Source organism: Coenobita brevimanus, chromosome 89, assembly GCF_032717465.1.
Source record: "Coenobita brevimanus isolate Jiangsu-jjx chromosome 89, ASM3271746v2, whole genome shotgun sequence".
Classification (NCBI taxonomy): domain Eukaryota; kingdom Metazoa; phylum Arthropoda; class Malacostraca; order Decapoda; family Coenobitidae; genus Coenobita; species Coenobita brevimanus.
The window spans coordinates 26,344,451-26,363,235 of record NC_137042.1 but is presented as its reverse complement, the minus strand read 5'-3'; the positions used below and the strand labels follow the sequence as shown (position 1 = coordinate 26,363,235).

Here is an 18,785-nt window from a genome sequence, read left to right as displayed (position 1 = left end):
ACCTCTCCAAAGAATTCTATTACTTAATCCTGCATTACCTCATGTTTGTAATGATGTCTCTGTACTCAGGCACATAGTGCTCAGACTCATTGGGTGCTGCCTCCTGGATGAGGTAATGACTTAGGTACACAGGGTTGAGGCAGGGGATCTGACGTGAAGCAAAATTAGCCAGGTCCACCTTCTCTGTGGTCTTGTTAGGCTCCCAGAAGAAGTGAGTTATATCCTTCACATCAGAGAAAGGGGGCCTAGAAAATATCTCTGTGTCAAGGGAAAAATATTCTAGACATATCTCAAGCTTTCTTTATCATAACAGGAGTTATTCACTCACACAGTCAATAAGGAAATCAACAACTAAAATATTTTGGCAAAAAATTTGCCAACAAAGTACTGTGACATGTCAATACAACATACTGAACAGTAGCTGAAATATTTCTTTACTCTCAACATGCACAATAATTACTGCACCTGAGTTCCCCCAAGTCAGTGTGAAAAATGAAACTGTTTTACTAACATTAAAAAGCCAAACCAGATGAACAATTTTGACTTGCTGGATATGGCTCTTATAAATTACGGTTCACTGTCAAGTATGAGGGACCATTAACTTGTAGGTCACTTAAAAAACTGGGCTTAACATGATAAGAATCTACCACACATGCATAAAAAATAATGGATTAACTCAAAATATTCTGCATTTGATATCTGAAACAGATCTGTAGGTAAAGAGAAAAGGAGGGGCAGACACACATGTGGTTCAATGAACTGACAGAAAAGAACTGAGAGTGAAGAGAGGAGGCAATTAGGCAACTTGTTAACAGTATGAATGCAGGATCAACCCCTTCTTCAATCATGTCAAGAAGCACAGAAGGCTTATACTCTCACTGCTTACTCAGTAACACCTTTGAATTGTCTATCATCACTCAACACACTTTCATCAACAATCCCTCAATATCCTCCTCAGACTAAAAATAACAGCTACTGGCACTTAGGGGAGTGTGTGGGGTGGAGAGCGAAGGAAAAAAAGAGAGACATGTGGCCTCAACCACAGCCTGAAGCACAATGAAAGTCCTGGAAGCTCAATATGGTGAGATAATATCTGACTGTATTCAAGTGATATTTGAATTTTGTTGTCAAGGGGGAAAAGTTCAAGAGATCTGTTTGCCAGGCTTCACTCAGTAAAATTACCCTTTGGTTCGGAATGCGGTATGGTGGTTTTAACTGAATAAAATTATTCTTTGATTCAAAGCATGGTGCAATCCTCAACTGAGTATAGTCCTCCCTTTGGGTGTAACAGTCTCCACGCAACTACTGGTATGTCTACAGCAAATATATTCATTTTAATTATCTGACCATTTCTTTTTCTTATACTTCCATAACTGTTCCACAATCTCCTCTTTTACAGCTCATACTCACCTGGCCTTGACCACCTTGCCACCACCAGCCTTGATAAGTCTGGTGAAGGCTCCGATTCGCTCTGCTGAACTGCAGATAAGGGCTGTCATGGACTGAAAGGCTCCTCTCACAGTACCCACATTATCATTGGTAACTCCCCTATAAATGATCTGTCGCCACCGCCAGGCAGCTGTTGCTAATTGAGCTTCTGTGGTGCCAGGCTGAAGCTTGGGGAGGCTAGTAGCTTCTGGGTTACCCCATGCATAAGGCTCCTCCTGCAGGAGAGAACTGCCTAAATTAACACATTATAATAGTTTTGTACATGCAAAAGGATAGATCATAATCACCCACTCCTAACAAATGGCATAATAATGACACGGGAAACTCCTGGACATGATGATCATGATTGTCATCATCACGACCTTTTTCCTACCCAAGGATATTAATAATGTGGTAGCTCCAATTATACATCAATCTTGTCTTAAAAATTCTTACTTCCATTCCAGGCTGTAGCTACCATTTACATACTGACATACTTGTGGTTTAAATGACAAGTTAAAAATGGAGTTAGAGGAAAGTAAGGTGAACTAATCTCAGTTAATCCATCAAATTGCATCACAAGTTCCATATCCTGGTATTATCAGCATCATTCCTTTCCTGAAACTTACACATAACTCTCATATCTAACCCTTCAGCTTTCTGTTCTTTCACTTTACTTTTCACAGAGGCACTGATGGGGAGCCTACATGATGTGGCACTGTGCACATCGAGTGGAGCAGAGCAGCTGAGGTGTCCACCAAGGTGCCGAACCTCCTCATATTTCCCTGTACCTCACCTTGGAGATGGACCTTGGTCAGACCCTGGTATGGAGCTGTCTACCACAAGGGGGTGCTGGTTCCCTACAGTGTCCATACTATACTGTACCTGTAGGACAGCCCCAAAGAGACAGTTGCTACCTGAGGTCGGCCCAGACTGGAGTTCAGTTGCAGCAGCAGCAACAACAACAATTTTTGAAAGGACTCACTTTAACAAAATAACCAAGACGACTGGATTCTTCAAGATATGAATCATGTAGAAACCATTTTCCAGATGCAATGGACCCAAGGTTCCTCTCTGAGCGACTGGGTCTTGGCGTAATGACATGAGTGGTGGATGGATCAAAGTAATCTGCCTGGCTCACCACACCACCCAGCTCCTCCACAAGCTGGGTGTAATGGGATCGCTCCTCATTCATTCCCAACAGCATGAATACGAGTGTCTTGGAAGAAGTCTTGTTGTTATGGGCGCCATCTGTGGTCATACCTGGTTCTTTTAATGACTTGTTCTCTTTGTTATCACTCTCTCTGTTCTCATTCTCCATCTCCTTTGACAACAGCTGTAAATAAATAAGTCAGACTATAATATGCTCTACTAACAATCTTACCAACAAATCACTAAGGATTTCTATCTTGAAACTGTATACTTGCACAACAACATTACAAGAGCTCTGGCAAGATATAAACTATGCACAATTTATCTGCAGTTATTGTCTCAGAGTGTGTTGGGGGGGGAGGGAAGCTATGTTGTGGCTGACCTTATGGTTGTTATTGATGATTTCCTGAGTATCTTTGGTCAGCTGATGCTGGAGGTGAAGTCTGGCCTCACGCTCCTGGGGATCCTCCCATGTGATGGCTGTGGTCTGGGATTCGGGCACTTCCACTGCCATTATCAGGGAAAATCACAGTATAGATAAAGGATATAAATGGCAATATCATTTACAGTGCGCAACATACTGTATAGCTATTATAAAAGCAACAGCACACAATTCAACATCATATAATATCTTCCCCATACCTAATGCAGTTACAGCACCTATGAAGGGTGTGCTTCTGCTTACCTTATAACTGCCATCGCATGCACAGGGAAACCCTTCAAATAACAGTAGGAGTCCACTGTGCTTGATAAATTGCATGAAACTTCAAGAGTTCCACAAAGCATGTGAGCCTTAATGTCTTTACTGTTCTATGAAAATTCTCCACTCTCCTGGCAGGTAGCTGGAACTAGGATCTAACTGCCTAAGTGATTAAGGAAAATGATTCTGACAGTATAAAAGTGTGCTCCTGCTGCACACCAACAAGGAAAGTAAAAACTACAATTAATAACAAATTTCACAGACACCCTGCATAATCTCTCATTCATTCAAAATTCCATCTGACTGAGAAAGCCTGCTCCCTCAGTAAAGAAGGTCTCCTCCCACCACATATGCCTCCACATTTAACACAAAAAGATGTTAAGACCCATCTCCTCCCCGAAACCTGGAAAGATAACATTGGTGAGCCTCTCTATGACAGGGATAGTGAATCATGTGCCCAGGGGTGATCATGCTTATTTACTTCCTTTTTGATATAAGCACTTATAGCTACAGGTTCCATGGTTCTCTGTGCTTTACCTTATTTATTTTGTAATGTATCTGATTCTCTTCTGCTTTTGCAGTGCACATTTATCTTTCTCTTGTGTGCCTCTATCTGCTATATTCTTTTTTAGATACTGTATACCTGTACTATCAAGGTAGCTCTAACAGACTCATTTATATTATTTCCTCCTTCCATTCTCACTTTCTACACATGGGAAATTCTGGACATTCAGCATGTAAGTGCTTGTTACTGACTGCAAAGTAGGTGGAGGCCATTTTGTGCACTTTGCTTGCTGCTGATTGCACTATACTCACAGTCCTTTGTGCCATCCCTTCTCATTGGAAATTACGTTAGATTTTTTTTTTTCTTTTTAATGCAACGAAGTAGGAACCACAGGCCAGAAGCCCACATGACTGTTCCCTCAAAAAAAAAAAAAAAAAAAAAAAAAAAAAAAAAAAAAACCAAATTCAAGGTCTGTTCAGTTTGAGATGCCTGACACACTGCACTTGGAAGACTGGAGGTCATACGTAGTAGGAAATATAAACAGATAATGGCAAATGTCTGTTAGCTACTTTACAAATGTTATGCCTGCTATCTAGGATTTTTTTTTTTTCTGCAAGTTATTTAGCCAAGTAATCTTCTCAGTCTACAATCAGTAAACTTGGTTACTTCTACTGTAATGTTCCCTGCCCTATCAAACTAAGACACCTACGAATTTCATTCAAACGCTTTTCCCTTCTTTGCTTCACAAAACACGCACGTGCGCACACACGCGTACGCGCACATGCGCACACACACACACACACACACACACGCACACACACAGAAAGCAATTACTCATTCACACCAAATGACTTTGGAAGGCACCCAAGGAAGTGGTTCTGGACTGCTTACAATCACAAGCAGCTATTATAAGTGGCAACTAGAAGAATGATCTCTGATTGGCGCCAAGGAGCTGATACATTACTCCGTGTCCTATTTTACGATGCATGATGCCTTCCTTTGAAGCTTTCAGTGTTTTGTTTGCACTTCCATGGGGTTTTGGCACCCCAGACCGAGCAAAACATTCTTAATCTACCATACAAGAAATATCTGGGACTACCTTTCTTACGTGTCAAGTGGGGTTGGTGGAGGATTAGTGCCCCTCCCTGTAAAACAATTAACTCTAAGCCCTTGGCCACCCCATTTGAGATACATGGCGTCTGGCAATGAATGAATGAAAAAACCTTTCATACGGTACTCTTCCTTGCATGACAATGAGTTTTCTTACAACTTTCCTTTGGTGTATTATTCATATGGTCATATTCCAGTGTCCTGCAGTAATACACAAGGTGTCCTACTTATGTATATGACCATAACCAATAATATATGCTTAACTTGGACCCCCCCTTTTTTAAAATTATAAGTGAAGGCTTTCATACTTTAAGTGTGGGTCAATCAATGTAAAAAGAAATCTGGTTCTTAGATTCCACCCCATCTAGTCATGCCGCTGCTACTCTAAAAGCTTGCAGATCAGAAATTAGGATGCCAAAATAGCGTGTTATAATTATCTTCTTAGTCAAGAGCAGTGTGTCTCAGCATCTAAGATGTTCAACAATGAGAGCAGAATAAGACAGCAACACCAGAGATGTAGTAGTATCACAAAGCCCTAAGAATGTAATGTGTCTCCAATGACCAAAGTGGAGTCAGTGCAAAAAGTGTGGTGATGGAGTTGCATCTAAGAATTTTTGTTATTCCTGGAACTATGACGTGCTGCAAAAACTTGTACGCAGGTGATGATACAGGCTGGGAGGTGCTGACAGAATATATGGCAAAAAATATAATGCCAGTCAGGCAACTCAGGAGCTAGATTTGGAGGTGAGTAGTCTGAGGACTAACAGTCAAATGCACTGGGTAAAGAATACCAAAAGAATTCTCTATCTCCCATCTTAATGCCATACTCCCTTTAGGCAAATAATTTCCTAAACTTATGTAACTTTTATTAATAAATACTGTACTATTTTTCTAAAGAACTGCCAAATTAACTCACTACATTGTGTGTCAACTGGTATGGTTTTGGTTGGAGTATGTCTCATCCGGTCGGTCAATGACAAGTTTCTCCCAACTCCTCCACTCCTGCGGCCTGATGTTATGTTGTTGCTGGCTAATGCATCTATCTCTTCAAGTTGCTTGGATATCTTTGCTCGTTCCTCCTCATCCTCATCTTTACTAGAATTCTTTTCTTCTTTTTCCTTGTGTATACTCCCATTGCTCTGTTCTTCGCCTTGAGTTTCTTCTACTTCTTGTGCCACATCGCTGTTATTTTTCCTTACTAGTCTGTTCTTCCTCTTCACTGGGGAACTCTTCCCTCCAACAAGAGAAAGACTCATCTTGGGATTATGTGTATGAGGGAAAAGGTGTTCATCTATTCTACTATTTTCATCTTGACACATCCATATCCAATCTGGAGCCACTATAAGTTTTCCATCATCTCGAGCTTGCCTGAAATCTTTGGACAGATCATTTTCTCGTCCCTGGAATATGAAATGAGTTACAGAGGGGTCATACACCCAGCGGTAATCCCCTCCAAGGGCTGTAACAGCTTTGTACAATTCCTTCTGCTGTTCCTGAAGCTTGCGTGATGTACAGATAACAACACCTGTCAGAGGGCCATGACGGTCTGCTGCAACCGCTTCTTCCTCTTCTCTCAGCTCTACCTCTTGCTCAGTCTTCTTATCCTTGCGCAAATATACTGGTGTTTTCCTGATCTTGTAGTTCTTCAGGAATTCTCGCCCCTCACTGACAAACTTCTTGTTGTAAGCTTCAAGTGGTGTACTTGGCAGCAACGGCTTAGGATCCTGTGGAGGGTCAGGGATAGCATCAATCATGCGTTTGAACCGCTTTCGTGTGCGTGGGGATGGACTGGGGTACCAGGTGCTGCCATATGGGGTCTCTGGTGTCTTCATTTCTGAAAGGCTTTCTTCCCCTGCTTTTGCTGCTGTTCCTGGGGTGGGGTAAACTGTAAGGAAAGTATGCAGTAGCTATTATAATCATTAACACTGTAAATATAACAATGAAGAATATGCAGTACAATATTGTATTGAATCATCAGGTATCTAGTGAGGGATGTTAAAGTTATAGGAAGTGAGGAGTGTGTGCAGCAGCACAAACTATTGATTTGTGATATGGTGCTTACAGAACAAATGTAGGTGAAGCAGCCCAAGGTTATGAAGGAGTGCATGGGGGATGTGCATATGGTCTAAGGAATGCAGAAGGGGAAAGGATACTCAAGTTTGGGGAGGCAACGGACATGATTGTGTGCAACACATATTTTAGGAAATGTTGAAGGCCTCAGGCGATATAGGGGTGAGTTTAGTCACTGACCTGATAAATAGGATTATTTATGAGTGTGTTGTCCCAGATGATTGGCTGAAGAGTGTAATTGTAAATGTGTATAAAGGGAAGGGTGATGCCCTGGAAAGAGGGAATTATAGAGGTATAAAGCTTTTAGATCAGATAATGAAGGTAATGGAGAGAGTTTTAGAAGGTATGATTAGAGAAGGAGTGAATATTGATGAGATGCAGTTTGGGTTTATGCCAGGTAGGGGGACCACTGATGCCATATTCATTGTTCGACAGCTTCAGGAAAAATATATTGGTAGGAGAAGGGATCTTTATTTTGTTTTTGTTGATTTGGAAAAGGCCTTTGACAGAGTCCCTAGAGAGGTGGTGAAGTGGGCAATGAGAAAGCTTGGCTTGGAGGAGTGGCTGGTTAGGGTGGTTATGGCCATGTATGTGGGTGCTCACACCCAGGTGAGAGTGAATGGAGATTTGAGTGATGAGTTTTCCGTGAATGTTGGTGTGCATCAGGGGTCAGTCTTGAGTCCCATGTTGTTTATCATGGTACTTGAAGCCCTTTCACGTGACTTTAGAAACGGACTCCCGTGGGAGTTGTTGTATGCTGATGATTTGGTGTTGATTGCAGAGAATGAAAGGGAGGCGGAGGAAAGGTTTAGGAAGTGGAGAGATGGTATGGGGCAAAAGGGTTTAAGGGTAAATGCAGATAAAACAAAAGTGATGATATCTAGGGTTGGTGGCGGTACTGTCAAAGACGAGGGAGAGTGGCCATGTGCAGTTTGCCACAAGGGCGTGGGAAGTAATTCCATCTTGTGCGGTGTGTGTGATAAATGGGTGCATAAGAGATGTAGTGGTATCAGAGGTAGACTGCGAGATAATGCTGATTTTATGTGTACGGCGTGCCGGGGTGAGCAGGTGGAGATTGTCAGACGTGAAAGGATTGAACTTGCTGGTGAATCTCTTGAGTGTGTGGAAGAGTTTTGTTATTTAGGAGACATGTTGTGTGCTGGAGGTGGGGCTGGAGCTAGCTCTGTGGCTAGGGTGAGAAGTGGTTGGAAGAAGTTCAGGGAGCTCTTGCCTCTCCTGACATTGAGGGGGCTCTCCCTACGTGCTAAGGGGTCTTTGTATGCAGCGTGTGTTAGGAGTGTAATGCTGTATGGCAGTGAGACCTGGGCAGTGAAGGAGGAAGACATTCGCCGGCTCAGACGTACAGAAATGACAATGATTAGGTGGATGTGCAGTGCGTCCCTGCGTCCAAGGCCTGGAGGGGCTGGGTTTACAATGGAAGAGTTGAGAGGTAGGATGGGACTGGAGTGTATTGGTGTTGTGATGAGGAGAGGTAGATTGAGGTGGTTTGGACATGTGGAGAGGATGGGGGATGATAGTTGGGTGAGGAAGGTGAGAAGTGTTAATATTGGGGGTGGGGTTATGAGGGGTAGACCGAGAAAGACATGGGACGAGGTCATTAAGTGTGACCTTAGGGTTAAGGGACTGAACAGGGAGGCTGCAATGGATCGTGCAGCATGGAGAGCCGCCATTAGGTGACCAAGGCCGACACATGCAAGCATGTTGGAGCCTTTAAAAACGAAAACGAAAACGATCTAAATACAATGTGGCATGTGGGGGCACATCATCCACGCACTCGATGTAGTGCTGCCTCCACTCTCTCTTGCCTTCTGTCTCTGCCTGTCTGTCTGTCTTTCTCTCTCTCTCTCCCCAGGTGACTATACACTGAGTGTGACAAACCAAATGGAAACCATCTGCTGGGTGTTAACCAAACAACCAAATGACACCTGGTGGTCTAGTGAGTTAAGGTGCTTCAACCAGATGGGACTTGTAAGGATTTCCATCTTAGAAGTGGTCACCCTTAACTTAAATATTGAGATTAAGTAGCCTAGCCCTGGATTCCTATGCTCCTGATGGGGCATTAAAGAACTGAATAATGAATGGCTGGATCTAAATATATGTTTAAAAATAATGTAACTTTGGAGTAACAAATTGTGTGTACAAGATGTCCCATATTTTTTGTTACATGTGAACCTACAAAATATAGCGAATGTTTTTGGCATACCAGATAGAGCCAGGACTTTGGGGAATGAGTGATGAGTGAATGGAGGCGTGGCCCATTGGACTGAGCAAACTTGGGCTATCTGGACGTTGCTGCTCCTCACCCTGCCCTAGGGTGGGAAAGAAGGTCTGGATGATGATGATGATGATGATGATGACCGGCAAAATTGGAACAGTAATAGCCAATGAGGGTAGGCAAACAAACTCCGTTAAATTAATGAGTAGATACGATCATACTCTCTTTAGTGGCACTGTAGGGGGGGGAAAAAAAAAAAAAAAAACTCATTACCTCAGTGGTGTTATCACTGAAGCAACTGCCACACAGAGAATACAATTGTAAAAATTCTTTTAATCAGTGCTATGACTCTAATTACTGTTATCATTTCTAGTTTTCACCTTTCTTTTCAAGCTGCAATCTAAACTGCTGCAAATTAATAACAATGAAGTTATGGCAGTTACCAGCAAATGACAAGTCATGATAATTTTTCTCCAGGACCAGAGTGGAAACTGGAATATTTTCGCTGTTGTTCTTACAGCCACAGGCTCATCTGAACATCAACCAAAAGGCATGCTGCCTGATGCTGCCCTTCTTCTATAGGCCCTCATCCTCTTTTCAGGGGGCTGGAAGGGAGTGTGTGTGATGTTTGTATAACTGGGAAACAAAGCTGCACAGTTATGTCAGTGCCAATGCATGAAAGCATCCCTATCCAATCTTGTTAAAATATTTACAAATATATTTACATATAAAATGGAAAATTTTCATTTCTTAGCTTCCCAATTTGTGTTTCACCTAACAGCCTAAGTCATCTAAAGTGTTACATCATCATCATCATCTAATCCTATGCTGCCCCATGAAAAGTGTTGCAGCCCGGGGCGAGGCAAGTTGGTTCTGACATTTAAGATGAGAGTGACCAGCCTCACCTCCCCCTGAGTGGCATTACAAAAGCAATAAATCCCAACTCCTTGGATATAAACCTGCACAGACTCAATCCGACTGAAGTGCCTTAATTATCCACTAAACCACCAGGCACCATAATCTGGTTATGGTATATGGTTACCACCCAGCATAGTAAATGGTTTTCTGGTGTACAAAAAACCATTTGGGTTGTCACTCACTGTAGTCACCCGTAGACAGAAGAATGAGGAACGAATGAAGGAAAAAAAGACAGAGGAGGAAGGAAGGAAAGAAGGATTGCTCCACAAAGATAGTGTGGCATAGTAAATTACCATGGATAATCTCTATGATGTAGAACATTCATTAACCATATTTGTAAACGCTCACTGTTGCCTATTTTAGCAGTAAGACTTACGCTTTCTGAATGACTCTGGATCTGGGGTCTTGATCTCAGATGGTGAACAAAAGGACTGGTTCCTTAGAGCTTTAACTTTCTTGTTGATGGGTGTAGGAGCCACTTCTACCTCTTCAGTTTCTTCCCATGGCAGTGTCTCATTGAGTGCATTATTTCTTCTCACAGTTTTCTCTGTAAAGCATTGCTGGTGTAAATAACAAGCATAAATGTTTGCAATTAATAAACAGGACACAAGTCAAGAGTGAGGGCAGTGGAAATGAGTTATCCGAGAGAAGCATATTGAGTTACGGTACATGAGCACTATAGTGTGGATGTGGATGTGACAGAAAGTGATGGGAAAAAAACACTGAGGTGATTTCGCCATGTGGAGAGGATGGAAAGCGAAAGGAAAGTGTATGAGAGTGAGGTGGAGGGGGGGACAGGGAGGGGGAGGCCGAGGATGAGATGCAGGGATGGAGTGGAGAGGCATATGAGAGAGGGGTGTGTGAGCTAGGGGTAGGGGGGGAGGGTAGTGCAATGGCAGGGGACAGGGCAACATGGAGGTAATTTGTCTGGCCAACCCTTCCATGATTAAGGCGTCTCGCAATGGACAGACAGACGAATTTAAATAAAAGAGCCATCCATCATCCAATCCTACGTTACCCCATGAGAAGCATAGAAGCCTAGGGCTAGGAAAGTTGATCCTGACACTTAAGATGAGAGCAACCTGCCTCACTCATCTCTGAGTGGCATTACTTGAGCAATAAACCCCAACCACCCCTTGGATATGAACCTGCACCGGCTCAATCCAACTGGAATGCCATGATTACTCACTAAACCACCAGGTGCCATAATCTGGTTATATGCTTACCACCCAGCATAGTAAATGGTTTCCTAGTGTACAGGAAACCATTTGGCTTGTCACTCAGTGCAGAGTCACCCATAGGCAGAAGGAAGAGGAAAGAATGAAAGAAAGAAAGACAGAAGAGGGAGAGACAGACAGAAGAGGGAGTGTAAAGTCACCCATACGCAGAAGGAAGAGGAAAGAATGAAGGAAAGAAAGACAGAAGAGGACAGAAGGAAGAGAGGAACAGGCAGACACCCAGAGCAGCACTACATCGAGTGAGTGGATGGTGAGCGCCCCCACCTAAGTTACACACGACTATTTGTACAAGAGGGTAAAGATTCCTTAGTAGACTTTTTGCTGTTTCATAAGGTTTAATAAATTTCTGGGATTCATATACACAATATTTATCACAATTCTTGCAATTCATTTTAACCATTTCATATTTTAATATATTCCTTTTAACTTTAGGCCTATAACTCATATTTCATTATTGTGTCTTAAGGCCTTTTTTCCTTTTTTTAGTGATGTTACAGCATCTATGGTACCCTTTTGTTTTTTTTACATTTAATATCTTCTTGGAAATTTTTGTCTCTATAGGTAATATTCTTTAATTCTGATCCTGGCATTATGCATCTCTTGTGCAACCTGTTATAACAGAAATGTAATAGCACCTGACGATTTCTTTCATATTTAGCATCAAAGTATCTTCCATCCCATGGCAGCAAATTTATATGACTAATTCACTCCTCATTCCCATTTTCTGGCCTACCTTTTCCTTAACCCGTACCGTGCTGGTGACGTAGAGATACGTCCCCCTCTAAAACGCCAGCGACATAGATCCATGTCCTACAGCACTGATAAGTCATTGCAAGCAACCAAAGTAAAATGGAAGGTAATAATGCACCTTGCTAACTTCAGACATTTCCCCACTATGCTTACAACACTGATTTAGGAGTGCAGGAGGTGACCAACAATCTTCACAGGCTCACAGTCGCCCTGCTTTCTCAAAAACCTCAAAGATTTCAGAGGTTGCGTGGCACCAATTTGACTCTATTCAACCAATTTTCTGGCTTTGGTGATTACTTTTATTAGTGCCAGGGATCTTATATTGATGTATTAAGCCTATCCAGCCATGAGGAAAAAAAAATATATACAAAAATCCATCCATCCATCCATCATCCAATCCTATGTCGCCCCACAGAGGAACGTAGGTACCCGGGGTTAGGCATGTTGGTCCTGACATTTAAGATGAGACTGACCAGCCTCACTCATACCTGAGTGGCATTATGTGAGCAATAAACCCCAACCACCCCTTGGATATAAACCTACACAGGCTCAATCCGACTGGAGCACCTTAATTACCCATTAAACCACCAGATGCCATAATTTAGTTATATAGTTACCATCCAGCAAAGTAAATGGTTTCCTAGTGTACAGGAAACCATTTGGCTTGTCACTCAGTGTAGAGTCACCCATAGGCAGATGGAAGAGGAAAGACAGAAGGAAAGAAAGAGAGAAAAGGGACTGTAAAGTCACCTAAAAATATATATATATATATATATTTTTTGCCCAATGCGGTACGGGTTAAAGTCCATCTCCGAGTTGCCACACCATTACTGTTTGGTAAGGTACTGCACCTAAACTGTTATTTTATTACATGTTGTATGACAGATATGACCTGTTTATGACCGTCTGTTCTTTGTAACTGTCATGATTATTACTGGTATGACTTGCAATGATATCTTGTAAGTCATACACTACTCTGTACTGCAGTACCTCCCTAGTACAAAAAACACTATTTCACACACACACACACACACACAAAATAGCTTTCACATATATAAATGAAGACATGCTGAGAAAGATAATAACATCATTCATCAGACCAAGCCACACACCCTCGTCGTTCCATTGTCCGGCAGCCACTAGCAAATGCAGCCAAGTAGCAACGCCTAACATCATCATCATCATCCGGACTTCCTTTCCCACCCAAGGGCCGGGTAAGGAATAGCAATGTCCAGATAGCACAAACTTGCCCAATCCAAATAGGTCACACTTCCATTCACTCATCATTCAAGCCCCCGGAATCCTGACTCTACTGTGGTAGGTGGGGACGCCTATCATCCACTCACTCAATGTAGAGTGATGCCATATGAGCTCTACACTGAGTGACAGGCCATATGGTTTCCTCTACCCAGGAAACCATTTACTACGCTGAGTGGTAACCATATAACCGGGGTTTCTGTCAGGGTTTAGTGTCCCCCAGATTCCCCTAACCAAAATCACTTAATCATGGCTGTCGTTTCAGAGTGGAGTCAACGATGCCTACCAAGACGAGAAATCTGTCCAGCTACTTTTACAACCACTAGATGGTAGTGTACCAGGGCCCTTTCATGGTAGGGGCAACTCTAGTATTCTATTCCAGGTGCTGCTTGACATTAGCATTCAGTTGAGAGTGAGTCATACTACTCTGATAGTGTTAATGCTGTCTCTATTAACTCTCATACAGCTCTCTTAACCAGCCCTATCCAAAAATAAATTGCAAAGGACGTTTTTGCCTCGCTGGTGGGGTGGGGGTAGGGGGGTTGACAGTAGGGGTGGGGGTAGGGGGGTTGACAGTAGGGGTGGGGGGTAGGGGGGTAAGGGGTGGGGGTAAGGGTAGGGGGTGAGAGGGTGGGATGGTAGGAGGGTGGGGGTGTAGGTGGGTGAGGGTTGGGTGGCGGAGTAGGGGTAGGTGGGGTGGGAGGTAGGGGGGTAGGGTGTAGATGGGTGGGGGTAGGGGGGTAGGAGATATAGGGGGTAGGGGGAGGGGGTAGGGGATAGGGGGTAGGAATGATAGGAGGGTTGGGGGTAGGGGGAGGAGGGGCAGGGGGGTTGGGGGTAGGTGGGTGGGGGAGGGAGGTAGGGGGGGTAGTGGGGTGGAGGGTTGGGGTGGGGGTGGGGATGGGGTGGTGGTGGTAGTGGTGGTGGTGTGGTGTGGCATGGTGGTGGTGTCTTTTGACCCAAGTTGTCATACCGTACATGTATATACAGTATATATATATATATATATATATATATATATACAGGTAAGCCCTTAATTCACGCGAGGGTTACGATCCCAGACCCTTCGCGGATGTGGTAAATTCGTGTATACATTCTGCCCTTGTGTGCACATAATTACGCATGTCTACTAAGTATATTACATCTGAATAATACTGTTTATGCATTACATACACCTTATAAACTAGCATAAAGTATGAAAAACAACAAAAGTGTAAGAAATTTAACACTGAAACCTGACAAGCACAAGCGTAGGTGGAGACACTTCAGCAGTCTGGTGCACAAACCCTCACTGCCTCCCATATGCTACATTCTGCCTTCTTTATTGTCCAAACAGTTGACTCATTCACCCCAAACATATGGTTCCAAGCCAGTTCACAGGCATAGGTGAAGACACTCCAGCACAGTCTGGTGCACTAGCCCTCACTGACTCCCGTATGCTACGTTCTGCCTTCTTTATTGTAAGAACAGTTGACTCACCCCAAACACACGGTTCAGAGACAATTCACCATGAAGTCAATTCACCATCAAAACATGGACAATTCTGTCATTCTATAATTATACTTATTATTAATTAATACCTTAATAACTAATTTTCCGGTAGATGTTATATCTCATATAAGTAAAAAACTAGTGTACTGTACTTGCTAAATAAACTGGTATGTAAATAAATGACGGGGAATTGTCCTGACGGGGAATTGTCGACGACATTCCTCCCTTAAGTTTGTCCAATACTTTAACTTTCTCTGTCAGCAACATCACTTTACGAGTCCGTTTTGGTGTGTTACCACATGCATCACTAGCACTAGGCTTAGGCCCCAAGTTGGCAGACAAGGCAAGCAATCACTGGAAGGCAGAAAAATAAGCCACAAATAACGATTCGGGAGTCATGCATGGTTCGACTGTCAGATTCAAACTGACTGTGGGGACCGACCTTCCACACACAAACACACACACACATACACACACACATATACATATATGTATGCACACAGGCAGCAGGTATGCATTTTTATATTTTATTTATTTCTCTTGTATATTAAAATTATTTATTTGAATACGATAATTTTGTTTTAATTATTGTACGAAAAATTCGTGGATAACCGAAATCGCGTGAAAAAAGTTCGCGTGAATTAAGGGCTTACCTGTATATATATATATATATATACACATATCTGTATAATATCCTGTCCTGTGGTTTAATACACGGGACAGTACAAGCCTGACTCATTCCTGTAAAGATACACTTACGTAACAAAACACACACACACACACACACACAACTTTACAGTATAAAGATGTCCTCACCATAAAGTTCCCTAAGAATGGCCTTCCTGTCTAGACTATGGGAGGTAGACGCAGTGACGGCAAACTGTTCCTCAGGCAGCCTTAATCCAGTATGAGCACATGCCAGCAGCCAGTCTCCCGTCACAACTGGCACACCCCACTTTACAGCAGCACGGTATTTACCACCTTCTGATGCTTCAGGGCAGATGAGATGTGTTGATCCCTGAATATCCTTGCTGGGGTTGGACTTCTTTGCAAACACCTCTTGGTACCTGGCACATGTATGGTATCATATAGCACTGAGCATAGGAAGCCACCCCTGATCCAGACTGTTACCTAATTTCCCCAAATGAATTAATTTACAAGAATCCAAACCATTATACTTACCGTAGCTACTGTACATTACAAACATGATATTCATGACAATGTGAATGTGGCAAATCATGGATGCTTACCTATCAATGGAACCAGTGGTGGGGATAGGTACTGGTAACTGGTGCAGCACCACAAAAAAATTGTATGTTTCACACCCTAGAATAAATAATGACAGGGGGATCTAGACATATGCAGTATGTTTCATTACACACAGTTCATTAAAAATCATGGAGGTTCATATCACTGCAAGGTTTATGGCATTTTGATGAAGGTGAATCCACTGTCACAATATTTTGTATGTAATGATTCTCGCCCACCCTCACAAATGCCTGTGTGGTGGTCATTACAAGACTTGACCCTTTTTAACTGGGCATCTCCATGTGGGTATGATGATATACAGTATGTGCCGAATGCACAAAACTCTATACAGTGAAGAATGACTCACTGCCTGTATGTTAAATGAACATTAATTTCTTAACCCCTTCACTACAAGATTCAGCAAATAAAATAATTCTGTGATAACATGTAATCCCTCCATCTTTGTCTTTCTACTTTATGGTCTGTCTCTGATTTCTTCTTTCAAGTATAACTATATTTAGCTTTTTCACGCTATATGGCAACAATGACTAGCAATTACACCCCCAGGAAGTGTTTCTTTCATCTGTCATTCAGTCTCACTAGTAAATACTTTCTTAAAGAATCAGTACATCTCCATTTACTTCCCCTTGACAAAACCACCTTAATATGGAGTAAGCAATTATAACTGTGACAATAAGGTTATAAAAAATGTCCAAAAAAAAAAACAAAGCAGACTTACATGCCTCCAAGGAGAGTTGTAAGAGTTTCCAAGAAGACCCTTTCTTTCCCAGCATAAACAGAAATAGCAATGGTGCAGTCTCCCAGAGGGTATGCATCACCTGGTAGCTGCAGTGGCATGTGGTAATATTTCACAGGTAGCAATTTCTGAGAAAGATAGCCGAATTAGGACTCAGAAAAAGGAAAAGAAAAACATAAAATTAGCAGGAGCCATTACTATAAGACATGCAAATGACATTAGCAGTGGCAGTAACAAATTAGCTATTATCATGAATGAAGTGGAAAGATTAATAAATACCACTGACTCAGCTAGTGCCTCTACTGGCACATTACATGAAATAAGCATGTCATATCCCACCCACACATGTTGACACTGTTTTAATGATTCATGACTAAAATTCTAATAAACTTTCAGTCTTTTTTAAGAATTTGGTTTTTAGCCTTTCTTATGAAGGTGAACAGAAATCTTTCCCCCTTACCCTTAGGGAAATGGGAAGGCAAAGTTTTGGTACATGTTTTACTTACATTTTGCTCAGTGCAGTCCTCAATATAATAATATGACACCATCTCTTGGGCACTCAGACAAGCCTCCTCTACACTGCCACTAAGAGCAAAGTCAACATGTCCCTGATGGTCTTTTGGCAAAACCATCCCTCCATTTTCCTCTATGACATGCACCAAACACTTCAAGTTTTCTTCGCTGTATCCACTCACTGTAAATACCTTTCCTGCAAATTCAATGCCATAAACAGTTAAAGATAAATAATTTTGGGGGTACCATTCATTACTGTACCATTTTATCATTCATTATCCAACACCCAAACCCAACTTTCCACTGACAAATGGGGTGAGTAGGATCCAACACAAGAAAAGGAAAACACTAGGGCAAATGATCTGTTACTTAAGTGAGTCGTGAAATGGGTTATAAACCATTCATTCATTGATGAAGTCCTTAAAATATCATATCCAAATCACAGGCATAAGCTGTCCCCAATGTGTGCTTCACTTAATTAAGGTCTAATTGCAAGAGCTGTTGGCCAGATTCAATCTGCTGAATGCTTTGATGAAACAACACACTGTCCATTCATTCATTTTCATCCATCAATTCTTAGCTACACTTAAACTTCCATTGCTACCTCACTTTCTCATACATTCACAAAACCATCTTCATTGCCTCATTCCTTTCCACTTCCTCTCTGAACTTTGCTCATGTTACTCTGAATCAGTGTCAAAAGATACGAATAACATCAGGACTACTGGGCCCCATAAACAGCAAAACAGCACAAGCAAAAGATGTAAGAGAGGTCTAATTATACAGATTGTTCTGTGAAAAGAGTAAAGCCTCTAATCCTATCCAGAAAAAAAGATCCCAGATTATCGCAAATGGATAAATTACAGGGATTCACATGGATGTTCGTTAATGCTTAATTTTGTATACATATATGCCATGGATTTAATTAGGGTTGTCTTCTTGATCATACACCATACAATATTTATATATTCTTTGCTTGACTTTCCAGTCAAGTAGAAGTGGCAAGGTCAATTTATTTAACACTATTCTGGGCCGACGACGCACTGATGCATCATTTGTTGACAAACCAATTCCAGGCAGTTGATGCGGTGGTGCGTCATTTATGGAGCAATTTTTCATGACCTGAATATGTGGCACAACAATTTGGTGAACACAGGCAACACAGCTTCATTTCACTGGAAACTCATCCCCAGCCCAGGAACAGGGTAGAAAAGTAGGGCAAGGATGGCTTGGGAAAGTGTTAAAACTGTGGACAGACTGAACTTGAAGTGACAGTTTCTGCATATAACATATTACATGCTTACTGTTTCAGAAATGTAACAAAATTATTGATTAAGCTTTCATATATCAGATATTTCTGCAAAGAAAGTGTTCCAAGGATGCAAAATTACTGCAGTTCTATTGTATTTCAT

At 42.1% G+C, this 18,785-nt stretch overlaps 1 protein-coding gene across 1 annotated transcript in view; it reads right to left on the bottom strand.

Annotated features, from left to right (window-relative positions):
* mus101 (mutagen-sensitive 101) overlaps window positions 1-18,785 on the bottom strand; it is a 43,638-nt gene that overhangs the window by 3,382 nt on the left and 21,471 nt on the right. The window contains exons 9-17 of the mRNA XM_080281506.1: window positions 17,367-17,569; window positions 16,843-16,988; window positions 15,672-15,922; window positions 10,496-10,666; window positions 5,815-6,780; window positions 2,963-3,087; window positions 2,414-2,764; window positions 1,411-1,664; window positions 39-245 (exon numbers count right to left, since the gene is read on the bottom strand). Coding sequence (XP_080137632.1) covers window positions 39-245; window positions 1,411-1,664; window positions 2,414-2,764; window positions 2,963-3,087; window positions 5,815-6,780; window positions 10,496-10,666; window positions 15,672-15,922; window positions 16,843-16,988; window positions 17,367-17,569 — 2,674 coding nt within the window. The remainder of the gene's footprint in view (window positions 1-38; window positions 246-1,410; window positions 1,665-2,413; window positions 2,765-2,962; window positions 3,088-5,814; window positions 6,781-10,495; window positions 10,667-15,671; window positions 15,923-16,842; window positions 16,989-17,366; window positions 17,570-18,785) is intronic.